The sequence below is a fragment of the Mixophyes fleayi genome, chromosome 11 (genome assembly GCF_038048845.1).
Source record: "Mixophyes fleayi isolate aMixFle1 chromosome 11, aMixFle1.hap1, whole genome shotgun sequence".
Lineage (NCBI taxonomy): Eukaryota > Metazoa > Chordata > Amphibia > Anura > Limnodynastidae > Mixophyes > Mixophyes fleayi.
In genome coordinates, this window is record NC_134412.1 from 25636919 (window position 1) to 25664503 (window position 27585).

The window sequence follows — 27585 nt, forward strand, 5'->3', positions numbered from 1 at the left end:
TCCCTGCCCCATTGGAGCTTACAATATAAATTCCCGAACACACACAGACTAGGGTCAATTTGTTAGCAGCCAATTAACTTACCAGTATGTTTTTGGAGTGTGGGAGGAAACGGAGGAAACCCACACAAACACGGGGAGAACATACAAACTCCTCACAGATAAGGGCATGGTCAGCAATTGAACTCCAGTGCTGTGAGGCAGAAGTGCTAACCACTAAGCCACCATGATGCCTCAATATATAGTATTTTTATTTTGATTATCTGGATAGACCTTAATGCTTGAAGTTAAATCTAAATTGAATCTTAACAATAATCCTTGTCCATTGCTTCAGCTCCGGTGTGTGATGGGGAAATGATTCTTAATACCGAGAGTGTGTTCTCTCAACAAGACTGCGCTGAATATTCTACTACTCTCCTAAAAATTTCACCCTCAATCCCGCTGAATGAAGCTTGTATCTGCCCTCCTGACCTCTACTATGATGCTTCTGAGAATAAATGTGTACCTGGGTAAGTCGAGATTGATTGCTAAGCTTTCAAGGTAGAATCTTCATTGTTTTAAAGAGTCATCAAACCTATTCTTCACTATGTACAAGTGAAAATGTATAATCTATGTGAATTGCATATTATTTAGCTCTTTTTTCTAGAAATGTCTTTTTTTTTAGCTATACACTTTTCTCTGCCGCTGGAAAATGGACACATACTTATAAATATATCAGCCATTCTAGTAGTTTCCCCCCAAAAAATGCAGCTCTGTCAATGTAGTTTTAAGAGACCAATGAAATTGGAATTACAATCGGCCCTGTCTGTATTTTTATCACTCAGTGACTTGATCGTTTCCAGACACTGCTCATTGTAATTGGATATACAAACCTAGGGCCTGATTCATTAAGGATCTTAACTTGAGAAACTTCTTATTTCAGTCTCCTGGACAAAACCATATTACAATGCAAGGAGTGCAAATTAATATTCTGTTTTGCACATAAGTTAAATACTGACTGTTTTTTCATGTAGCACACAAATATCAACTTTAAATTTCAGTGTACAAATAAGCTGTCAAGTATTTGTGTGCTACATGAAAAAACAGTCAGTATTTAACTTATGTGCAAAACAGAATACTAATTTGCACCCCTTGCATTGTAATATGGTTTTGTCCAGGAGACTTAAATAAGAAGTTTCTTAAGTTAAGATCCTTAATGAATCAGGCCCCTAGTTCAGAACTGGATAACCTTTCACAGTCCAGCTGACCTATAAATTCCATGAGTCTTGGCCTATAAACAAGCCAAAAATATATTTTTCTATCCTCCAAAAAAACATAGACCACATTTTCTTAAAACCATATTTACACATATATCCACCTAGACATGAGGATATAAACAATGTAATGATTCATATATCACCTTATTTTTTCATACACATTATAGTATCACTATATATACGATAATGCATATGTATTTTTATTTTTTAGAGATTCATGTCCTTGCTACAGCATTAACCGTGTGTTCAAATTAGGAGAGACTGTCACCCAAGCCAATGGAGATACATGGTGAGATACTATATTTAAATATATATTGGTATAAGTGTCTTTTTGCTAGTGTTTATAGAAGACTGTACTACTACATTTTCATAATTTAGGGCCTGATTCATTAAGGATCTTAACTTGAGAAATTTCTTATTTCAGTCTCCTGGACAAAACCATGTTACAATGCACGGGGGGGGGGGGCAAATTAGTATTCTGTTTTGCACATAAGTTAAATTCTGGCTGTTTTTTGATGTAGCACACAAATATCAACTTTAAATTTCAGTGTACAAATAAGCTATCAAGTATTTGTGTGCTACATGAAAAAACAGTCAGTATTTAACTTATGTGCAAAACAGAAAACTAATTTGCACCCCTTGCATTGTAACATGGTTTTGTCCAGGAGACTGAAATAAGATTTCTCACGTAAGGATCCTTAATGAATTAGGCCCTTATTTAGTGGAACATTAATGCTTATCTTGTAGAATTGCATTGCAAACTTGTCACAACAGATATCTTATGGCAAAGAATTAATAGTATTCATCTGCTTGTCTTTTAGTCCCTGTGAGAGGGTATTACTATGTGGAGGAACAGAGACACCCCCTGAAGGTAAGATGTTCCTGTCTGGTTCCTGTTATTATGATGACTATGTACATATACAGGGGCGCACACAGGGTTTTTAAGGGGAGGTTTCCCCCCCCCCCCCCCCGAAAAAAAATATAGAGAGAGAGCTGCCATTTCGGTGGCACTGTATTGTACAGCAGCCGCGGCACTCTACAGTACAGTGCAGCTATGTAGGGGCACTGTTTAGCCCCCTTCTTCGCGGAGGGGAGGGGTTTCTGGGGAACCAGAAACCCCCCCTGCGTGCGCCCCTGATATATATGCACATATTTTAGCAGACTTAAGTGATTGCAAATTAACAAAAAGCCACAAATTACAAAGAATCCAAGCAATAAGCTCAGTACACCACAGTGAGTACATTCCTGGACAGACACTTTGTCTATGAAAAATGTTCATTTATTAGGATTTATATAACAGACAGACCCAAAAGTTGATTGCACCTCATTGTAAACTAAGGAAGGGTAGAGACAATTTGTATTCTAGAAAAGAGAATGCACATTAGTCTGAGCTATTAGATATTTTTATGCCATGTTCAGATTGCACTACTTGATGAGAATCAGCCTATTTTTATTTATTTATATCTGTATTTGTGTGTAAGGGTTTTAAATGTGTTCCTGCATTTTTTTTTTATATATATTTTATGTGTTTTATGGTTTTTTATTTGTTTACTTGAAGAGTAGGTTTTCAAACAGTGTAGTAGTAATAGAAGAAAGGTGTACAGACTCTACACTCAACAAAATTACAGTAAATCGGTGATCTCATGTTGTACTTTGTGCCATAGGAAATAATTGTGTCACATTGGAGTGCAGGATATTTACCCGTTTTGTTGTTTTTGGCAGTTGTTCAGTGCTCCGAAAATGAAGTAAATGCAGATTGTTTAGTTGGGTATGGAAAGACCTGTGAGCCTTCTTGCCAGAACTTGCAAGTACTAGACCAAAACTGTGCATTGGATTGCCAACCAGGATGTGTCTGTAAATTTGGGTAAGTGTTGTAAATCATCATCATCATCATTTATTCATATAGTACCACTAATTCCGCAGCGCTGTACAGAGAACTCACTCACATCAGTCCCTGCCCCCATTGGGGCTTACAGTCTAAATTCCCTAACACACACACACACACATACATACAGACAGAGACAGACAGACAGAGACAGACACACAGACTAGGGTCAATTTGTTAGCAGCCAATTAACCTACCAGTAAGTTTTTGGAGTGTGGGAGGAAACCGGAGCACCCAGAGGAAACCCACACAAACACAGGGAGAACATACAAACTCCTCACAGATAAGGCCATTGGCGGGAATTGAACTCATGACCCCAGTGCTGTAAGGCAGATGTGCTAACCACTACACCACCGTGCTGCCCAAATAACCAAGGTGTGAAAATAATAATCTAAAATAAAATATTGGATTGCAGGGTTTTATAGCAAAGCAAATATAGACGATTATGAAAAGGTTTAATGCAACAAAATTACAAATAGATATTGAGGAACAGATTTGCTTCACGTATCCATCTATAGGATGATGTATGGACTTAGAACTTCAAAATAATGCCACTGTATAGGAATGTAGCTGGATGGATGAACATAGGACAGAGAGATGGAAAATTACTCAATCAACAGAGGACAAAGACATTTATTTGGATAAGTTGTACATGGGTGACAATAAGGGAAAGAAGATGGAAGGCTATATCTTTTTTTTATTTATTTTTTCCCTTTATATGAAGACTTTATTAAAGTTCGTCACAAGAAGTAATTACAATCAACAAGGATAAAAGATACAATATTTTTTTAACATTTGTTTTGATACTAAAATATGTATATATTATTGGGTATAATTTAAATAAAAATCTTGTTATAATAAATATTATTATTACTATTATTATAAATTAATAATTACTCACTATTGTTATTTACAAATGTACATTACATATTATTATTATTATTATTATTATTATTAATACATTAAAGTTCTAAGGATTTATTTGTAGAATACACCCATAAAACGATAAAATATAGACATGAGGAGAAGAAAACTGTTATATCTTTAGAGATCAAATCTGAAATAGTAATAGTGTCTAGCTTGTGTTAATGACCATTATCACTGTGTGTTTATACAAGCCTTCAAGTTTCTGCAAGTGATGCAATCTACTATATAAATGCCTAGTGGCGTGTGTGAAAAAAAAAAAAAACAAGCTGCAGCACCACCTGCTGGGCAGAGTTATACACTGACCTATATATTTCTTGAAGGAGAAGTGACAGTTGGGAGTGGTTGGTGGTTGCCGGGGGTGACAGTGGGGAGTTTTTAACACCTTAAGTAGCTTGATGAAGGATGTGGCGATGAAGATGAAGGATGAGGTGATGGAGAAAAATGATGAGGTGGTGACATGTGGACAAAACCACGTTAAAAAAGGGCGCTTGCGTCGGGAAGTAACGCTCTTCTCCTGAGGAGGCCTGGGCTAGGCCCAAATGCATGACAAGAACCTTTTTAACACCTTAAGTAGCTTGATTTGACTAGAATGCATGAGTATCATGCACGGGTTAACTTGTAGATATATAATAATTTATGATAAAGGAAGGCTATATCTTTTTGATAATATGTATGATAATGCCAATTAGTACTCATCTATATAATATATAAAGTTGCCTAACTTTTTATGTTTCAGTCTTTTGAGAAGCAATAATGGAAGCTGCATACCAATTAGTGAGTGTCCTTGTTTGCACGGCGATGACGTTTATAACCCAGGGGAGACACTGGCTCAGGACTGTAACACTTGGTAAGCTGGCTCAGATAATATATGTAGAAACTCTACTGACAAGTCATGCTGGCACTAGGTCACACATTTCACCTACAGCTTAATGAAAGTATTACTAATGGGGCCTCATTACTTAGACTGACCCATAAGGGGAGCAGTTATTGGTGCCTAAATGCACATTTACTCCATATTGGGTATAAAAAATAGCCTGACTTAAATAATGACCAGATTTTTCTCAAATATTCATTAAAAATATTGTTCCTGAAAAAGAAATGGGGACACAACTCTTCACTTACCAGCAGACATAAATCAATGGAAATAGTAACAATTGTCAGATAATGATAAATATATTTTATTTTTGCTGTTACTATGTTTCTGATTGTTGTTATTGTTTTCATTTGCAGCACATGTGAACATGGAAAGTTTGTGTGTACCAATAAGCAATGTAATAGAGTGTGTAATGCTTATGGTGAATCCCAATTCTTCCTGTTTGACAATATCTGGAAGAGTTTTTCCACAAGACAGTGTCCGATTGTGCTTGCTCAGGTTAGTTGTTAAAAACTGGAAAATGGGGGGTGTTATTTTAAAAGCTGATAGAAAAGGGCTGTAAGGAGGATGTTTACATTCAGGTCTGTTTTGTTTTCACAGATGAGTGAGTCATTATGAAATATATAGGTTTTCTTCAGTGCTGGACATAGTGAACTCATTAGTGCACTGTGAATGATTGAAGGTTTTTTTTGTTTTCCCTTCTAGTCTCGGCAAGGTGAAAGTCCCTCTTTCAACGTTGTTATGCAAAATCTCCCTAATGAAGTCATGGGAGGAGCTTTGCAAAAGAAGATCATCAAAATCCATTTTGGAGGAGCAAGTGTAGTGCTGAGTGAATTTGATCCCACAGTGGTAAGAACTGGCCAACACTCGGCAGCAGCTACTTTGAATTTCTGGGAACAATTTGACCACAAATTATTACCTTTCTGCTGCAGTGGTGGTCTGTATTTTTGTACCAAGGAATTTTACATTTACAACCATCTATTGACCCTTACAATGCAGATCTTCAGAAGAACATAAACCTTTTTGTGTCTTTCAGTGTGGAAAACAAATAAATAATTGTGTTGTGTTTTTCCAGTTTTAGAGCATTTTTTAGATTCTTTTTAGTTGGGTTTTCTATTCATTATCTTGAGGGAAATCATATTCAGATTCAAGGGAAAACCTCAATGCGTTCCACTGTAAAAGTTTTTTTTAAAAGACGCATGTATGTCTGTTTAAAAATTTAGGAGGGATATCCCTGTTATATATGTCAATTTATTTTGATATTATAACATTTGTCAATCAGCTGGATAATATTATATATTAATTACCATCTCAGACTCAAGGGATATTTAGGAGTATAAAATTATATTACATTATCTGCATTAACACCTGTAGTTTAACTGTGGCTTGAACTTCTATTTAATTGATCCTTTTTTTATTGTATTATATATTGTGCACTTATTTTATATGTTTTATTTATCCTCATTGATCCATCAAATAAATATTAGGAGATTCTGCGCAACTTTTTGTTTTTTATTTGTTATATCCTTATAGAGGTTTAACACTGCCTCTTTTTTAAGTTGCTGCATCTGATACCTTAATGTTTTTTATTTATAATTTTTTTAATTTTTGTTTATTAGTGCCAGAGAAATAAGGTTTTTTTGATTGTAAAAATTTTACCTGTCTTATAGTGGGCTGAATTTGATTTTAAAATTATGTCTATAGACAGCTACATGTAAAAAATGGCTCAACTTTAGTATCTCATTCACATTATAAACCCTGAAAGGACCTTTAAACACTTTTAATGAAAATACACCCAAGTAATACAAGTCTATCTTGTTGCTTCTATCATTTGTATCAACAAATTGTGTTTTAACGATGGATGCGTTTGATCTGCAGGTACATGAGTTGGGCTCTACGACTCAAGTGAGAATCTATCGATCTGGATTCTATGTGGTTGCCCATTTCTTGGAGGGCCTTGCTGTCTACTATGATCAGCACTTGGATGTTATTATACAATTGGAACCACAGCTACAGGTGCATATAATCAATTTTTTTCAAAGCGAGAATGTTCTGAAAAGTATGTATGATCTACGTGTTTTTACCATAACTATATAGGCTGTTTATTTCATTTTGGTAGCCTACAATTTAATACCATTTTATATTAACTGAAAAACTGTTCATTGGGATGTTATTTTCAGTGCATTTTACAGCATTAAAGTTTTTAAAAATATATATGCAGATAGCTATTTCAGTGCAAATTTCAATCTCATAGGTGACATTGTAGTCTAGCATACCAAAAGATAGAATGGATGAAATAGACAGATAGACAGACAGACAGATAGATAGATAGATAGATAGATAGATAGATAGATAGATAGACAGACAGACAGACAGACAGATAGATAGACAGACACTCTCTGAAATCCCACCTCTTTTCCACTTAATATAATAATAATAATAATAATAATAATAATAATAATAACACAGGAAACACTGTTGTTATCATAGCTGTCTTAAAGAAAAATAATGACATAAGTCACAGTGCAAAACTTCTTCCATGGAAGATATAAAATGTGCTCAGTTAACATAGAATTATGCAGTATTTGTATGTGATCTCTATATGGAATGCTGTCCAAGCAGTTATGATAATATAATATAATAGTGAAACAAAAATTTGGGACAGGAAATGTTCTTAGTGTTTCAGTTGCGTTTTCTTTCTTCTTTTGATGCCATTTTCAGTAAAATATCACAAGGACCTTGTGTCATTAATCCTTTCATTTAGGTCCATCAAAAGTCTTTTAACTAGGCAAATAAACATCCTGCATTATAGATCTGAGTGGTACAAACTGGGACTGTACTAAGCAAACCAGGACTCAAAATCTGTATTTATATCTAAGGGTACAATTAAGTTATGGTAGCAAGAAAAGGGGCATAGCCACCACCAGATAGAAGTCTGGCATAAGATGTAGCACCTTTTGACCATTTGGAGGCAATAACCAAGTTGTTTTAAATAAATATTACACAAACCATGACTGACATTTTATAAATCTATAAAGGGCAAGGTTGAAGGGATGTGCGGTGATGGCGATGGAACAACAAGTGGCGAGCTTACAATTAGTAATATGGCCCAATATGCCTCTCAGTACTTGGTTGGTGAGGTAGGTGACCATTTTACTCATATTACATGTTACTTATAACTTTATAAATAGGTGTGATGTTATATAGTATTTGTGCTAACTTTTTTTCACAGTGCCCTGACCAAGAAACGACTCCCACTCCTCCTACTGAGAACCAAAAGAAATTTGTAGAGACGCAATGCAATCTGCTAAAGAGTGATGAATTTGCAGAATGCCACACTGTGGTAAGATTAGTTCCTGAGTGTGCGTTTGGCACTTGTACTGAATGTTTATATGTATTACATGTAATTTATGCATACTCTATATTGTACGTATGATGTTGACATTTGTAAAATACTACTCATGAAAATCCTCTTTGCCTTTGTCCACAATGTTTATTGAAGATCAATAATTCTTTCTCTTACTAAAAGGTGAATGTGGAATCTTATTACACGGCTTGTGTTGAGGAGACAGAGGGCTGCGGAGAGGGTGAAGGTTTCCCTTGTTTTTGTACCTCCCTGGCAGCTTATGCCCGTGCCTGCTGTAGGAAGGGTGTAACCATTGAATGGAGAAGCCCTGATATATGTCGTAAGTATATCATTGTGGACTTGAAGTTATAAGGCCTGAGTTAGAGTCAGACGTAAGTCCTTCTGATCAGTGCAAAAAGCACTTTTGGTCAAAGATCTGTCTCAGTTTGCCCTTAGACTGAGACAGATCTCCCCGTTGCACCTCTCTGCACTTAGAGAAGTGGAACGGGTGAGGTAGTGGGCGAGCCTAGCAATGTAAAGGCGTGTCTACGCTCTTTATGCGCTATTCTGAGTTGATAGCAGCCGCAGATAGGTCTCTAGGAGACGTATCTTTTGCGGGTGTTTTGATGTATTAAAAGACAAAGTAAAAAAACACTTTAAATACTGTGTAAATTACGGGATTCAATTTACACTTACATTTCAGTGTAAATTGCATTTGACTCTAATATCTAACGTTTGACTCATTGGTAAACCAATTTCCTTCTTCTCTTTTAGCATCACCTTGTGAATATTACAACCGAGGTAAGTCATCTATACCTTTTCCTTGCATAACAAAACTTAAATACATATAATTAAAACGTTACTGATGTTAACACTGAACAGCAATTTGCTCACTATTGGAAATTATTTTTGTCTTTAAGATGCTGGAAAGGGTCCTTATCACCTGGTAATGAGGAATGGCAAGACTTTGGTGGCTAATTATGATACTAAGGCTGTTGTTGTGGAATTTATTGAACCTGGGAACCTGAAAGCTAGCTTCATGGTCACTCCAAGCCTTTATGTGGACCCATTGAGTAAGTCATTGACCTCTTCACATACCAACATGGTTGTTCTGATTTTCTGTTTCAATGATTTTTATGGGATTGCTTGTCAAATTGTAAATACACAATGGACTGCTATATCCATTTTACCAGATCACAATTAAACCTCAACTGCTGATCACTTCTTTCTTAGTATGTAGGGCACATTGTGAAAATATTATATTCAACCGATTATAATGTCTACCCTTTGTGATCTGTTCATAGATGGTAGGAAGCTGGTCTCCCTGGAGTCTGCAGAGCACCACAACTTCTTCATTGTGCAGAATGATGATGGAAGTTTGAGCCTGAAGAAATGGCAACCAAGCATGAGTTTCCGCATATCAGCAACTTTCATTCAGAGACCAAGCCGCTTGGTTAAAGAATATGATACCCTGGAATCATACTCAGCCCGAGGAAACTTTCTTTCATTCAGAAGTGATAGACTATTTATGTCCCGAGTGATGTCAGAAAGTATTGTCCAGATGAATTTCAAGTTGACTGGTATGACCTTAATGCCTGCAATTTAAGAGACTAACAGACATCAATATGTATTTAAACATGCTAAATGTTAATTAGTTTGCTAAATTAAGTATACATTACTTTCAGAGGAAAGCTTTGGCTTGCCATCCTTCTCCATTTGTACCTGGAAATACAGAGCTTGCGGTAGCCCATGCATACCAACATGCCAAGATCCTTTGGGTACCAAGTGCACGCTAACCCTCAAGTAAGTGGTATTATCAAGCTGTTGTTCTATAACTACTGAGCAGGTGAGAAACACATTCTATGAGTCTGCTCTGTACTTGCCCAGTCTTTAAACAATACTGGTTATTAATATTGATATATTTACTGTCTAAACTATTCTACTCACTTTAGTAAAAAGAGCCAGGGAAAACCAAAAAATAGTGTTCTTAAGCTAAGTAACTATTCAGATTAAACTTTTAAAATAAGGCACAAATAATTAGTTAATTAATTTTACATGAAATATAAAGCTCTCTGTTGAGCAAATTTGACATGAGGAACCTTGGCATGGGAGAAAATAATACTACTATATGTTACTTACAATGCCTGATATCCATCATCCTAGTGTGTTTCATATGTCCCTAGTGAGTCATTTGTGAGCTGCAGTCTGGGAAACAGGACATGATGTGACTTTTTTAAGATGTATCATATGTTTTTAAATTATTTTATTGACTACTGATTAAACTTGCAATAGGTTGTTTCACTAAATCATTGCACTTTTTTGTTGTGTTAGAGTTGAAGGTTGCTACCCCATCTGTGCTCCAGGAAAGGTCTTTGATGAAATTACCCATCGTTGTGTGCAATATGATGACTGTAAGTATACTTCAGTGGAGCTTTGAATTTTTTTTGAAACTACAATGTTAGCAAAACACACCATATAGTGAACCCACCATATACACCATATACATTCATTCCTACATGTGGAATGAATGCTCATTTTTGGTTAAGACGTGAAGAGTCACACCAGCCTGAATACAAAAGTTATGGTCAACCTTCAAATTTAAAGAAATCAAATGACTTAAAGCAGCCAAGAAATCACTAACCCTATGGAGTTTATTGCAGGTGTCACTCCTCCTGCTGAGACCAGTACATCTCCCAAGACAACACCTGTTGTTATTCCAACAACTAGTCCATCTGAGGTAAGACATATAATATGGTTCTTACTGTACTTGTAAAAACTATTATTTATTTAGACTTTCTAATTATCCAATTGTTTCTTCCTGTAGAGAGTATAGTAGTTCTTTAAGTGCTTTTTGGTTACATCCATCACTCTTTATTACTAACCAATTGGTGAAATAGGTAAAACATATGTTTTCAACATTATCCGCATTATTATCCCTACAGGAACCATGTAAGGACAGAATATGTACAGTGGAGCCTTGTAAGGATGGAGAATATTTACAACAAATTGATTCAACAGACCCCTGCTGTCTAAAGTATGAGTGTATTGGTATGTACACATTATTATTAACAGATTTGTATTTGTATAAACATCTAAAACATCTAAACATCTGATCACCAAAATGTTACTCAATCACCATAACTCCATGTGATCAAATGCAGTTACTTTCTGTATGATACAAGTCAATCAGTAGTAAAAGGTGGATTATATATGTGAGTTGTATATAACATTTACAAAAATATATTTAAAAGTTTCATGACTTTCACAGAAGTGTAGCCCTTGTAGAACGGGATGCCCTGTTATAGTAAACTAACAAGATGTAGCCTGTATCCCTTCATGTCATATTACAGCAGACAATTGATTGTAGTTGACCAGCTATAGAAGGTTTACAGGGTCTCAAATGTCTTTAATTCTGTGATGGTTTATGGGTATTTCTATATATATTTTGTAGGTATTAAAAAAATTGTTTTAAGATCTGAGCAATGTATTATAAAGTGTGTTGATTATAAAATTCAAGTAAAAATCATTACAATTATTAGGAGTAATAGAAAAAAAGTAACAAAGTTTAACATGGTCAAAATGCTCTGTGGATTAAAATATGTAACCGTTAAAACACAAATTAGAAATGATTTTGAACGAAAGCATATAAGCTCTGTAAATATAACAATAAAATATATATATAACATGAGTATCTTGTGTTTTCAGTTTTAACAACTCCTCGTGCACCAACTACTATGCCACCAACAACACCGGTAAGCGGTAGGAATGATTGCCTTGGGATGATTGAGAGCATGAATAGATTCAGCAGCCTGCTTGCTTAGTGGGTCACACTAGTGGTGTAGATGTGTTCTCCCCAAGACACCTATAGGTCTGCAACCTCAGTCTATCTCAATCTCTCTCACCTAAATTACTTGTACATGCAGGTTTATTTTTTAAGTATATTTTGCACATTTTCTTTGATGAAAATAAATAAGGTATCTTTATTTACATATCCAAACCTTACACTCCAGCACAGTTCTCCGTTGCAGCAATTTAATTAAACACAGTTCACATTCACGCTACACCTCTCTAGCACAGTTCTAGTTACAACAGGGTAATTATATAAGCAAGCATCACATGTCTTCCATGCAAGATGGGGTAACTGTATTTGCTTCCCCATCTCATTGCTGCTTGCCTGCTAGAGACCTGTGCCTCATTCCCCTCTGTCCATCACTTTCTTTCTCCTGCACTTGTCCTCCTTCATGGCTGCCCTGAAGCCTTGGGAGGCCCAGAGAAACCATCCTTTCCTCTTTGGGTGCAGACAAACACACTGAAAGGCCCCAACAAGGCATTGAGCCTCAATGCTGTGGCTATACCTCCAGGCTTTGAGATGCCAGATAAGGTTTCTTCCATAATATATATCACCATACCTGAATCATACTAAATTACTTTTATATACGGTCTGTCTTTAGCTTCACTACAACTGGCTTTCCACTTCGTTAGTAGATCCTCACAGTGTCAGTAGGACAGGCTGATTGTCATGTCTATGTGTGTGATGTTCTTACTGAATAGCAGCAATTGCTTTCTGGATAACCGTTCCCATACCTGTGCAACATTCATTATAACATCAACACCTGTTTTTATTCTATTGCTCAAATATTGAATTTGCAATGTATTCTGTTTTGCAGGAGAAATGTAAGAATGTGGATTGTAACGTGGACTTCTGTAAAGATGGGGAATATTTGCAGCAAGTTCCCTCAACAGACCCCTGCTGCTTGCATTACGTATGCATTGGTACGTTCCCACATCAAGGGATGTTATAGTAATACATGATACATATATTTGAAAGTTTTGAAGGTATTGTGAAGATACCGGGTATTCTGGCCCAATTCTATCCACTTCACTCTGGCTGGCCACCCAGGGGTGCCTTGCTATGCCAGGGAAGCCTACCCCAGTACCTTCTAAGGTTTGTATATAATCTCAGGCAAATGCAGTTAGAAAGTAAAACAATACATTTATTGCAATAACTATAATCACTAGAATATTATATACACACAGTAAATAAATGGCAGGCAGGTTCACCATTTTATCTGTACCTTACACCACTAGCTTAAAGAGTTACAGTCATCTGACTGTCCTGACTTGACGACCCATGGATCTGCCAATGTATTTCACTGGTAGAGAACGGCAACTCAACACCAGATCTTACACCTTCCAGGAATCAAATCACAGAATGCCCATCATCTCCCCACCCCCGGGGTAGCTCCATATATCTAGGGTCAAATTTCCACAGTGTTTTTCCCTCTGGCTCTCTCCCTCTTTAAACATTGGTGTGTGCTGGATCAGGGGGTTGGAAGGGAGAGTGGGGAGGAGCTGTGCTGCCACAAAGCCCCCTGCTGGGTTGCAGGCAAAATGTCTGAACTAGTCCTATGGTGAACAATGGATACTAATTGGTCTCCCCCACCTCCAAAGATAGGGTAGCAGTCAGCCCCTCCTAAAATTAACCCCTTACACTACTTTGTAATGTCACAGGTTCCCAAGCTGTTCTTTGGTTCCTGTAAAGAAAGGAGGGGGAGAATGAATGTAGCTACAGCCCCCTCACCTGTATCCTGAAATCTCTTACCCATAACCCACCTGGCTTCACTTTAAGAATAATTACAGCTTCACTGCAATATCAACAATATATAATAAATAATATACATATTTACAATGAGCTACCATGTCCCTTATCCACATATATTTATACACTGCAGTTGTACTCTGTTGAGCTGGGGTACAAAAGTAAGGGCTATAAAAAGTATATGCTATAATCCACATTTTGTGAGAAACGAGGGACAGGCTGGTTAACGTGTTATCAAACACATTTCATCAGAGGTATACTACCATTTTATAAGTTGGTGTCCACTGGGAACACTGTTGGAGTCTTAAAATGAATACTGCTTTTAATGTAACAGGTACATCAACAGCAGCAGCTATTTATATAGTGCCGCTAATTACGCAGCGCTCTACAGCATTTACTCACATCAGTCCCTGCCCCATTGGAGCTTAGTCTAAATTTCCTAACACACACAGACTAGGGTCAATTTGATAGCAGCCAATTAACCTATTAGTATGTTTTTGGAGTGTTTGAGGAAACCAGGGCACCCAGAGAAAGCACACATAAACACAGGGAGAACATACAAACTCTACACAGAAAAGGCAATGGTCGGGAATTGAACTCCTGACCCCAGTGCTGTGAGGCAGAAATGGTAACCACTAAACCACCATGCAGAGAATAATGCAAGAATGAATTTTACAAAAGGGGTATATTTCTCCATATGTGTATTGAAATGAAGCTGCAAATAGTCTTACAGATAAAGTTTTTAACTTACTTTGAGGAGGAGGAAGTACAGTCATATATTGTTATATTACATAGTAAGTAAATTGCATTTACTTAGGCCTATAATAATAGTTAAAATATTTGACATGAATATTATGTTGTGTTTTCAGGAACAACCACACCTATACCACTGATCACAACAACGGTAAGTACCTTTTAGAAAAATGTTGTACTGTGTCAGTAGTAGTAGAAATTACTATTTCTATAGTTATTTCTATAGAATTTGGTGATCTTGAACTGCCTAAAACTAATTAGCAACCACATCTTAGCCTAAGATACTACCGATAATGACCTGGGTAGGCCTCAGAGCAATTTGGAATAACTATAGTTCCAGGTATACCAGCAAGGCTACAGGATTATTTTAGGTGTCAGCGGCCTGATGTTGTGATTTAGAACCACCCTGCAATGTTTTCCAGTAGGTTTAAAGTAGAGATGTTCACTGACCCCCTTGTTTTGGTTTTGGATCTCGATTAACTTCGTGTTTTGGTTTCGACAAAACCGTCCTCGTGTGTTTTGGTTTTGGATCCCTATTTGTTTTCTAAAATCCCTATTTTTTCCTAAAATCACATAATTTGGCTCTTTTTTCATTCCTACATTATTATTAACCTCAATAACATTAATTTCCAGTCATTTCCAGTCAATTTTTGCCAAGTGACAAGAACACTGCTACCCCCTCCTGTTTCTGTATGAGCAATGGCACTGGGAGAGTGACAAGAACACTGCTACCCATGTTTCTGTGTGAGCAATGGCACTGAGCAATGTCATCGGAGAATGGAGAGTGACAAGAACACTGCTGCCCCTGTTTCTGTGTGAGCAATGGCGCTGGAACTCCTGGGGAGGGAGGTACTTATGGAATCCAAAATCCGCAAGATCATATCCGAAAAGTGCAAAAGTACCGAGCCGGCTCGTGAGCCTACTCAGGTCCCCTAAGTTCAGGTGGGCTCGGTTTTCAGAAAACTGAGCTCGAGCATCTCTAGTTTAAAGATAGGAAGGCTGGTAAAGATAGGAAGGCTGGTAAAGATAGGAAGGTTGGTAAAGATAGGAAGGCTGGTGTGCACAGTGGAAATTTTGCCTCTAGCTCAAAAACTTTTGAACATTTTAGATATACAAGTAAAGTACTATTATTTTTATATAAGATAACCAGTCTTTTAGGTTTGATGATTTTGAAATAACAACTTTCCTTAATCTACAAAATCCATGATAGAATATACCGGTCATCAGAACACTTCTTTCATTGTTTGTGGTTCTCATTGTTTATTATAGGAGACATGCAAAGGTGTGACATGTAACATAGAGCCATGTGCTGATGGAGAATATCTACAGCAAGTTGCTACAACTGATCCCTGTTGTCCACATTACGAGTGTGTTGGTAGGTTTTCATATTAGTCAGGACCTATAATGAGAAATTGTTCAATGGCCAGAGGTTAACATGTTCCTCTACGTCTTCTTTGACAGCAACCAATTTGGACATCTACACAAATTAAAAGGTTCTGCCAATTGTGCTAGACTGATAAATATGTACTTAGTATGTTCCACGGTTTGGATGGTTACTATTTTGATGAAGCAAATGTCAGTGGGTGGATGTGGATTTAAAGAGTTGGAGCCTCTACAAAAAATTAAATATTAACGTGGCACCAAGTGATTTCCAGTTTTGTCCCTGTATAGTTAAACGAATTGTAAAATGAACATTTATCTGGGATCTATTTCATTATTTCTTTCATTTTCATGTATTTGTTTAATTTATTGGTTTCCATTGTGTTTAATTACAGAATCACCAAAAACAACCACTCCATCAACTACATCATATGTGAGTACCCATTTCTTTGTTACAATGTTGGCTGTATGTTCAAACTTGCCCAACTCCTTTCATACATACTATTCACAAGGAGGGAAATAACTGGTAGCAATCCTATCGCTGTTGACCTCTAGGATACGCTGGAATTTGGAGTTATGATTAAAAAATAAATATGATCATTTATTTTTGCATCTTCACTATAAAATTGAATGGCATTAAACATTACATGCCAAACCAGTGAGTAGTCTCTGTACTTATATCACATTGCGGATTTATGAAGAATATGTACAATGTGACGCCTCTCTCTAAATTAACAGTCTGTTAAAGTGATTAAACAAACAAATCTTTTTTATATGTATCCTATGCATTTAAGATCGTTTCTCAATCTGCAATAGTCAATCCCTATTACCTTTTATCATAAAGCATCATTAATGAACATCATTAATAGAAAGTTTAATAAAATATTAAATTTGAAGTTATAGACTTCTAATGGGAAAAATAATGTTTGTCCAGGGACCACTGGAACACATGGGAGTCCTAAAAACACATATAGTGATAAAATAAATGCAAATCTTCATATACTGTGTATAATTCAGCTTTCATCATTGTTATTAGCAATTGCTTCAATAACCTATTCTGTGTGTGTAAATTACAGGAGCCATGTAAGAATGTGCTTTGCGAACCACCAGTGAGATGTACTAAGAATGGTGCTAAATTGGTGGAAGTACCATGGCCAGATACCTGTTGTCCACACTATGAGTGCCGTAAGTCCTTTTACAACTAGATATCCAATCTGCTGATATAACTTAAGTTGGGTACACACTACAGGTTTTTAATCCAATTATCGTGCAAATCACACAATAAACGACTGGTAGGTCCGATATCGCATCAGTGTGCACACTGCCACAATCATGTTTTATTGAACCAAAGCACATGGTATCATTTGATTTGATTTTATAAACTGACTAAAAATCGATATCAGTGATGGAACGATGTCGGGCAAATTCTGAAGTTTGTATGGACTCAGGATCAGCAGTGTAGGCAGATCTCTGTAGAATGTGCAGAGCCACGATCCTTTCAGCCGATGGTTATGACAGATGAAGAGCACAGATCTAAAGGTAAATCGTGCAGGTGTGTACACATAAATCGGCATGCTCGTCGGGACTTTCAATCGATGGCGAAATCGGTACAGATATCTCATCGGGAGAAGGTTTCTGTAATGTGTACCCAACTTTACTTGTGCATTACTAATGTTTCCTATGTAACTTCACTAAATCAGTATATGAAAACTTGGAAAATATAGTTTTACCCCTACTAATGAATAGGCAAGTGATGCAAATACATGCATCAGCTGTTAAAAATCCTATAGAATTACAATTGTTGGAAACAAATGTTGTATTCTTAGGACATTTAAAAACATTTTTTTATTTTGAGGAAAACTGGAGGAAGCAAAATTTAATCTAAAGCCAATGAACAATTTCTGATTTTGTCGTTTGTTTTTAGAATGCCAAGTTGCCTGCGAACCTCCCCCAACTTGTGTGGATGGCAGCCCACCAGTAAGACTCGATGACCCTGACGTAGAATGCTGCCCAGGTTATGAATGCCGTAAGTGCCTATACCATAGATGATATGGTGGGATAACATCACTGTTCGTCTGGGTATAATAAGATTTGTAAATGCTAGATGTCAAGCTCGGACAATCTTACTATACAATTGTCAAACAATTAATCCTATGTCCTATGTTGACAGGATTGGAGACTACCATAGGCCCATCAGTCACGTCGCCCCAGGTACACAAATGCAATTAAAAATATAATAATTGGATGTTACTTATGTAAAAAGCTCTGTACATGTGGTAACTGTTATCAACACTCATATGTTATGTGTATGTTTACAATAGGATGAGTGCAAGAATGTCGTCTGCCCTAATCCAGACTGTCAAGGAAATGTTGTATTTATGGAAGTCCCATCAGATGATCCCTGCTGTAAGCATTATAACTGTGGTAAGTACCTATTGTTCTTCTTCTACCATTACTGTTACCAGCTGCTGTCACAGCCTTGTGGAAGGCAGCCAAGCTGGGCAGTAATTTATTTTATGATAAATACTAAAAATATCTAAAATAATAAATAATTCTGCACAAGCAATTTAAAAATTATTTGAACATAGATTGTGTAATACACCAAGGCTAACTGATATTTTGTGTTTCTGGGAGAAATTTTACAATACCACGATCAGAAGTCTATATTACTATTTTTCTATGTTCCAAAAAGGGTTAACAATTATTTGCTGCAACAAGGGACCTCTTTCAAAATGTTTCATTTGACACGTGTTTTTTTTTTTCGTTTTTTTTTTCTTCCAGTTCCCTTCGAACCTGTAAGTTTCCAAATGAAAATGTAATGATCTTGTTGACTACAAATATTGCATAATTTATCATGGGGATTGGATCAGTTAATGTCTTTCTGAATCTATGAATTTGTTGCCTTTGTATCTCTTCACTTACTCTAATTTGTTTCTTTTGGAATATATACTTTTTATGTATGGTTTATGTTTTATGGACTGTAAGGGTTACCTAAAAATAATTACACTGGAATTTTATGACTTTGGTCTTATACATTGATGCTGATTTATTTTTTTAAATGTATTTTTCCTTTTTAGACACCAACGCCTAGGAAGGTATGTAACATTCTGCTATATTTAAATATTTTCTCTAAATACATTCTGATGAAGCCACAGTGATGTGATGAATTTTTGGTGTGACTGTGGTCAGGTCAGTATTTCCCACATGTCCGGGGTAGCAGTGTTCATAGAGCAGCGGCTTAAGACAATTTAAGGCATCATTTTCATTTTAAAATTTTCTATGTTATCTTTACCAACAAGCTAAACTTCCCTGTAAAAATAATGGAGTACAGTTGCTGATTAGAGGGTCATACGAATGTTGATTGTTGATACTGATTGAAGATGTTATCACTCATTGTTTCTTGGGCAATACCAATTAATATAACTCTGCTTCAGGTATTATTCAGGTTCGGAATGTGTGTGTGTAGCTGAAAATCGATAATTTGACAAAACAGTGGGTTTAATACATTTACCCCCAAGTATCCAAGGGATTGAAAAAATGAAAATATAATTTGGCTTTATAGTTGAAATACTGCATTGAAAATTCCAACTTGCATATGTTTGACTGCATGGCATACTGGAACAACCAACAAACCAGCAAAGAAGACAAGGAGATATGTATAAGTTAGCTAATATGCCCCATACCTCTGTCTTCCTTGTTCTACATTGTGGATACTGATCTTAATGGGGGACATAAATCAGCTTTATTACCACAGATTGCCTATTTATGGTAGGTTAATAAAATATGTCTACCTCTTTATTTTGGCAGCCATGTCAAGGTGTCACCTGTGCTGAATCAGCCTGCTTACCTGGTCAAACAGTCATTGTAAAAGAGAACCCATTGGATCCTTGCTGCCCCTTGTATGACTGTGGTAAGTAGAACACATTTCTACTGCTCTGTTCAACACGGTCAGGACCTATATTAAATCCCCATTGTTATTCCCAGTTTAAGAGTTTAGGTGTAGTACACTCGGTTGTCAGTGTCTCTTGAATTTTGATCTGGAGTTGGGGGTTTTCCATTTTTTGAATTGATGTCTTGAGTAGGATTCCATTCAGTTCTACAGAGTCATTTGGAAACTACACAAAAAAATAATTTTGAAGGAGCTGACTTTTTGGATAGCTTACCCTCCCCCAATGTTACTTGCTTCCACCATTTAAAATATTTCCAGAAGCTAAGAGCGGAATTGTGCCAAATCAGTGCTTATATTATAATGTATCCAGTATGGGGAATACCAGGGGATGGGACATTGACCAAACATGGACAATCCTATTTAAATGTAACTGCCGATAATCAATATTAGTTTGTAGCAAACAACTGGTTGGAAAAAAGGGATCATGGATAGCCAACATAAATGACATGGCAGCCAATATGTTTGGTCCAAGCTCAAAGCCAAATAGTAAAAGCACACAACAACACATGGTATTCTCTTAACAAAGTAATAGTTACTGTGCTGTAGATAAGATATCACAAAGGTATAAGCTCCTTATATGGTGTTTTATTTCCTATAGTAGAGTCTGATAAATCAACAACACCTCCTCCTAAACAGACCACCCCACATGGTGTAAGTATAATATGGATGTGTTTTACGTTTCTGTACAGTGTTTGTTACATTAATTTTTAAGGCTAATATTTAAATTTATCTTATATACACATATTTAGACACCAATGTTCACATATTTTTCATGCTTGTACTTGTGTTTCTAACCATTTAACTTCTTCGTGTTGCATGACTACTATTTAATAAAGATTTGTGTATGTTGTGTGTGGTTGTGCTGTGTGACATATCTTTTTATTGGCATGCTGTACTTTTGAGCTTTTGTTGCACACTAGATTTAGTTACTGTAGGACTGTTTATGTTTGGCATATAACAAAAAGTCAAATAACCATTTTTTTCCCATTTTTACAAGTGCAAACACATTGTCTGCAAAGAATTTGAATGCAACATGAAAGGTTCTGTAAAAGTTGAAGTTGAAGGAAACGATCCTTGCTGTCCCATTTATGATTGTGGTAAGTCATTAAAGACCCAGGACGAACAAGTTAGGCATTGGCACTGTGGGTGGAGGTACACATACTTATATCAGTTATATACATAATGGGTTATATTAAGGGAGTGACACTATTTTTGTTTAAGTCTTTCAGGATAACTGCCTAGACTAAGTATATTTTTTGTTACATTACTTGTTATAGAAGCAGATAGGGGAAGCTATGTCATGAGAAGTGCTACAGTGATTGTCTGTTTTCTTACAGTATGTGAACCATGCAGCCCACCGCCATATTGTAATGGACAAAAGCCAACCATGGAGATCGACCCAGAAACACAATGCTGTCCAACATACACTTGTCGTTAGTATTCTTTTCAATATGAATACCATTAAAATAATAATTACTGTGTTTCAATAATTTGTAGGAAGAGACGTGACCTGTAAATTCATAGAAACATCAACTGATGAGATTAAAGCAGAATGTGTATAAAATTGTACATTTTTGTGTCTAATTTCCATGACAGTAGATGTCTCCTGTGGACTAATTTGTTCCTTTTTATAGTTTACTTTAGTATTTATATTTCATAACCTGAGAGCACTCTCACTGCTGAAAATCAATTATTCGGAGTTTAAAGAAAACAAAAGAAACCATTTTGATGTAAATTAACTTTGGTGCAGTACTGTCTGAATCCTTTAGGTGACGCTATGTCCTTTGCTGTCTAAAAATTATATATTGACAACAATAAAACCTCTTCCTATACCGACAAGCCATAGAGGAAATGTATAACAATGCACCAGTAGTATTTTCACTTTTATCTGCAGAATTAACCCATTCATATTTGTAGCAAAACAAATACACTGCCCCTTTATTGCAGTTAAATAAATGTGTCTCTAATGTTTATGATTTCATTTTCACTTTTTTTTTTTAAAGCTCCTGAAATTACTCCATCTAAGGTAAGTTAATTTAGATTGCCATAGGCATTAATACAACTATTATGTGCAACAAGCTATGGACATTATAAAGTGTATCCATCATTTGTGTGGACTGAACCAATTTTCAGCCTCAAAATTCAATCTCCTTCTGAGACACTAGTACATTACTTCAGTAGTTGTGTATTTTAATGTTCTATTATTGTTTTATCACCATTCCACCTAAGGGATGTGGCTTAGTTTTTTGGTAACGCTCCATTGCCAGACCCACAGCAAAATTTTGATGAATGAGGTTCCAAAATGCTGGTCCATTGTCACCTGTGCATGCATCAGGGCTGGTGCATGAGCAGTGAAACCCTGTTGGGGCCTTCAGTTGCACAAACGGGGCTACATTGCCCATGTTCCAGCCCCTTCTGATTCTCAGAGGGGGCCGCAGGAGACAATGTATTGGGGTCTTTGGGCTCCATAGCCTCCACACCCCTTTGACCGCAGTTCCACCACTGGTAACAAAACTGTACAGAAATTTGGAATAAATCACTCTCGAATGCTCACTTTCAATTTGCCTACTGATCTACCACTCTTCATGATATATGGCATACCATTACTGATCTGGGAGCTGAAAGGTTATTAGCAAAAATGAAACAAAGCAAAACAGAAACTACAATTGTCTTTATTCCTTTTGTGGAGATGGCTTGTTGCTAGCAAGTACACCTGCAGCAAAGAGGGTTTGACAATCAAAATTCAGTTTAAGGCAGTGGATCCTAAACTTTCTCAGTTCGAGGCACCCTTAGGGGCTCCATAATTCTTTCAAGGCACCCCCAAGTCAAAATAATTACCAAGTTGCCCCCGCCTTGCTTACCACCGGCCCTAGCCGCGACACCCCAGTGAGACTGCCACGACACCCCAGGGAGCCATGGCACCCAGTTTAGCAACCACTGCTTTAAGGAGTAGGATCATAAAGACAGAACAGAAAAAGGATAACCAACTATTTTTTGAAAATTAACTTACTAACAAAGTTCAGCATCTTCATGTTTTACATAATCTTAACACAGATAAACGCTCAAAATTATAACAAAAGGAATCCAGCCTATGTTATCTTAATTCGCTATTGCTCAGGGGTGCAGCTAAGCAAATTATATGAGTAAGAACTAACTGAGATAGTTTGAGACATCACTGTGTAATAACACTGGCTACATTATTACTTTGATTATATTGACTTTGTAAAATTGCTGCTAAGAAAATACACATTCATCTTTGTACAGCCATATGAACTTAAATGTATTAAATATAGGACAACCCAATGTGTAAAATACTGTCACTAACACTGCTCCTTTTTAGTGAGTGTTTTGTTTTTTATTTCAATTAGCTAGGTGTAATTAGTGTGTGTTAATTAATGTGTGTACTTTTGTGATAGTGTATTATCACGTGTGTGTATATTAACAAAATATTTATCATTTTTACTTTTTACAGCCTACTTTCCTAACTACTCTACACCCTCCTCTGGTAAGTTATACATGTATGCATTAATACAATAAAATATGCTAGTAGAAAGAATATCTGGTGAGATAAATGACAATTCTGATCTGTAACAATTGGAGAGAACATGTTGGCTATTTGCAGTATGAGTTAGAATACACCTCTTCATAAGACAACAGGTAAAGGGTATATATATATATATATATATATATATATATATATATATATATATATATATATATATATATATATATAGATATATATACACACTGTATATTACATCAGCTATCCTATTGATAGGGAGTGCATTTGTGTAATTGTATTATGACACACAATGTGATATTCACACAATGTGCAAAGATAATAGCTATACTATAGGGGGGAGCTATTAATACTATTAAAGCTATTAAGATTATTAAAGTGTACATTAAAATCATTTCTATCCAATAACATTTAATTAGTGAAATTCTAATCTCTACTGAATGTATCTATTTAATTTTAATGTGACACAGCTCCCTGAATTATATGTACATTCCTTACTGGATATCATAAGAAGCTGCAAAATCCACTTTGTCTCAAAAACGAAAAATATTCAGCATGCTTGTAGACTGATGTCATTATATATATATATATATATATATATATATATATATATATATATATAAAGGGTGATTCAAAAGTCGCAGTACACCCTTTTATTTCAAAAACTCTACAGTATATTGGGAAACCTGAATACTCCAGTAAGGTATGGGTGGTCTATCTTTTACGGTATGTACCAAACATGGGCGCCATCTTGAAATTGGCCAATCGGCCCAATTCCTGTAGAGTTTTTGAAATAAAAGGGTGTACTGCGACTTTTGAATCACCCTGTATATATATACATATATATATACATACATACATATATATACATACATATATACATATACATATATATAACTGTTTCTTATCTTAATGTTCTCCCTGTGTATGTATTGTAGGAGCCATGTTGTAAAAATGTGCTTTGTGAACCTATGACATGTGACAAAAAGGGCGCCACTCCTAAAATCATCCCTTGGGCAGATAAATGTTGTCCACACTTTATTTGCGGTAAGTTCCTTCCATAATTGTAAATAAACATGAAGACCTGAAGACCTGAATACAATACGAATGGTCAGCATCCCTCATTTACCAGCATAAACCTAGAACAGCTAAAAATATGGCTAAGTGTTATCCCAAGCAGTTGTGCAGAATACTACTGCGCACACTAAACATTTTATTTCCTCTAGAAATCTGAAATACAGATTAATTGCTATTGTACCTATATGCAACTATCCTACAGGGTCTAGTTTTTGGAATTTTGCGGGCAAACATTTTTAATACATGAAAAATTACCGCTGCTTTTACTAAGAACACGTCAGATCAATTTTAATTCATAAATATATATAAATATAAATTATATATATATAAATAATAATTCATTATATTTAAGGAACTCGCAGGATATGTATAAATTTCCACTTTTCTTTTTGCATTCAGAATGTCAGAATCCATGCCCCCCCATTCCTACTTGTGACGAATGCAGGCCACCATTGCAAATTAGCAATCCTAAGACTGACTGTTGCCCAACATATGAATGTCGTAAGTATACAATTAATAGAGTGAATTTTAAGTTAAGACCACGTGGGTGACTCTTGGGCAGCATCCACGTCTGAGAAAGAACTTTTCTAGGAAGTAACAAATGCAAAGCTATCGGCCTTGTGGTTTGACCCATTTTGATTTCCAAAGGTGTCATTACTGGATGATTCCACCCCACTCACATCTTGGGGGAGGTGGTGACCCACTTTTTGGGCAACAATATGCACCTAGAAAATCACAGCCTTCGTCACTTGTTCGGAAAGATACATTGTTTCCCAGCATATATGATTAGATTGGCATCTTTACTATTCCTGAAAAGATATTCATAAAACTGTAAAAATATTTAATCCCTACATGTTTGTATGTTTTATTGACAGAGATTGTGACAACAACTCCAAAACAGCCTGACTCACCCACTCCGGTAAGGATCTAACACCCAAGAGTAGCAGACATTAACGTGTGACGGTTGCTTTCCTACAGTGGAACGATTTTCTGTATTGAACAAATATTCAGCCTATCAAATCAATAGGATCTAGTGACATCACTGAGGCATTAAAATACTGGAATGTCACTTGCTCCAAGTGAATTGATAGGCTGAATTCTCATGAATATTGATCCAGTCCACACAATGACTGCCGCCGCTGTGTTTAGGCTAAGGGTACGTTTTAAAGACGTATCTTGTAATCTGTAAGGGAAAGGTATTGAATTGTGCCGTTGCTTTGATCATTCTGTCACTTTTACATGTCATGCCCCATTGTGTAAGTGGGAGGAACCAGTTCCAAAAACGGACAGTTAGCAAGAGATGGTTTTATCTTCTAAATCTAGGAGACAGAGTAAAGGGGTTTATTGGTTCCAGTATGTGAATAATAAGTTGTTGGGGACATAAAGTCCTGTAGCTTTTCAGTCTAAAATGATCCTAGGCCTTAACTTTGGGCATATCATCAAAAGGTAAAATAATGACATGTAGTTGTGTTATATATAACCCATATACACATATCACACGTCTGTGTTCTGTAGGGCAAATGTCAGCATGTGGAATGCAAAGAAAAAAAATGCCTAGATGGGGAAACCTTAGTACAAGTCGAAGGAAATGACCCCTGTTGTCCATTATATGACTGTGGTAAGTGCACATTCAACTTTAAAATGCTTTTACCATTACTAAAAAAAAAAATACCTTGTGCTTTGTACTAATTGGATTATCCTTGTTTTTGTTTTTCAGTCTCTACTCCTGTAACCGTAAGTTTAATGGATTCTTAGACTTGTTAATAATATTCAACCATACATAACCATTACTATATATAAATGGCTACTGGTCTGTGTTTTATTTAATAAACTGAACTCATATTACATAACTAAACATAAAGACCTGAATACAATAAGATAGTTATAAATTAGTATAGGCTAGTTGACAAAATGACTAATCTTCAATCACATAGCTAGATTTAATTTTATTAGCTATCCAGTGGCGGAACTACCATTGTTGCAGCAGGTGCGGTGCACTGGAGCCCATGGAGATAATAGGGACCGCTTCGCGGGGAAATAGCAAGCGGTGGGTTCCGGTTCCGTCCTCCGCTTTCCTGCACCGGGGCCCACAGCTCGCTAGTTCTGCCTCTGTAGCTATCCTACAGGCTATGCCCAAGTAGACAGGTTTATAAACACAAATCAGAGAGGAAAACAGTGGGTATAATTAAAACCAAATATTGTATTGTTCAAATCATCATCATTTATTTATTTATATATCGCCAACATATTCCGTAGTGGAATTGAAGCTGAGATAGGTAGGTATGTGTAAAATGGGAGGTGTTTACAACAAATAGTTGAAGCTTCTTGAAAACCTAACTTGTATTCATTTTAGCATATTTTAAAAAATATATTATTCTTTTCTTTTATCTTACAGACTGCTCCTCCAACTACTCCAGAGGTATCTCCTGCTTTTATATTTAACTAACAAACCAGTTAAAGGATAGTTATGTAGATCTGTAGTCATTAAATAAAAACTGTATTTACACAATTTAAAATACAATCATTTTTATTTTCATGTTTGTATGAATATATAGCAAAACATGTAATGTACTGCAGAGCTAATTATTTATTCCTATAGTTTTATAATATTTTGCATAATACATACATAAGCATCAATATAACAGTGATAGTTTCTTCAATTTTGTACGGTAAAAGGTTTGCCTTGTTCCTACGCAGCTTGGTCCATCATAAGACTACCTAAGATTTATTCAAGAAGAAAGAGTAATATTTCTAGCATGCTGTATGGATATAAACTAAATAATATTATGTTATATTTGGTATATTAAAAAATGTAGTCAATTCACAAAAATAGAACCTAATATGTCTAGTTGATGAAATATTCTGTATGATGAAGATATACAGCCAAAGTTATCTAAAAGAGAATTCAGTTTATCTGAAACCATATTACTCTAAGCATCCTGCTTGTCAGCTGACCTGATTGTTTTAGAGATGATGTAACTACCTACAATAAATAGCCTGAGATATCACTTTGGGATAATTA

The 27585-nt window shown here is 36.0% G+C and overlaps 1 protein-coding gene across 1 annotated transcript in view; it reads left to right on the plus strand.

Annotated features, from left to right (window-relative positions):
* Window positions 1-27009, plus strand: part of LOC142107511 (otogelin-like protein) — a 93479-nt gene extending 66470 nt beyond the window's left edge. Inside the window, exons 14-43 of the mRNA XM_075190975.1 lie at window positions 332-506; window positions 1465-1542; window positions 2075-2124; window positions 2976-3117; window positions 4802-4912; window positions 5296-5437; window positions 5645-5788; window positions 6818-6955; window positions 7978-8079; window positions 8172-8282; window positions 8469-8625; window positions 9060-9086; window positions 9206-9358; window positions 9590-9865; window positions 9971-10088; window positions 10617-10696; window positions 10946-11022; window positions 12953-13058; window positions 14754-14788; window positions 15907-16012; window positions 17942-18043; window positions 18188-18228; window positions 18339-18441; window positions 18799-18812; window positions 19095-19112; window positions 20964-21063; window positions 21970-21992; window positions 26079-26181; window positions 26281-26297; window positions 26959-27009. Of these exons, the coding sequence (XP_075047076.1) occupies window positions 332-506; window positions 1465-1542; window positions 2075-2124; window positions 2976-3117; window positions 4802-4912; window positions 5296-5437; window positions 5645-5788; window positions 6818-6955; window positions 7978-8079; window positions 8172-8282; window positions 8469-8625; window positions 9060-9086; window positions 9206-9358; window positions 9590-9865; window positions 9971-10088; window positions 10617-10696; window positions 10946-11022; window positions 12953-13058; window positions 14754-14788; window positions 15907-16012; window positions 17942-18043; window positions 18188-18228; window positions 18339-18441; window positions 18799-18812; window positions 19095-19112; window positions 20964-21063; window positions 21970-21992; window positions 26079-26181; window positions 26281-26297; window positions 26959-27009 (2900 nt within the window). The remainder of the gene's footprint in view (window positions 1-331; window positions 507-1464; window positions 1543-2074; window positions 2125-2975; window positions 3118-4801; window positions 4913-5295; window positions 5438-5644; window positions 5789-6817; window positions 6956-7977; window positions 8080-8171; window positions 8283-8468; window positions 8626-9059; window positions 9087-9205; window positions 9359-9589; window positions 9866-9970; window positions 10089-10616; window positions 10697-10945; window positions 11023-12952; window positions 13059-14753; window positions 14789-15906; window positions 16013-17941; window positions 18044-18187; window positions 18229-18338; window positions 18442-18798; window positions 18813-19094; window positions 19113-20963; window positions 21064-21969; window positions 21993-26078; window positions 26182-26280; window positions 26298-26958) is intronic.
* The last annotated feature ends 576 nt before the right edge of the window (window positions 27010-27585 follow it).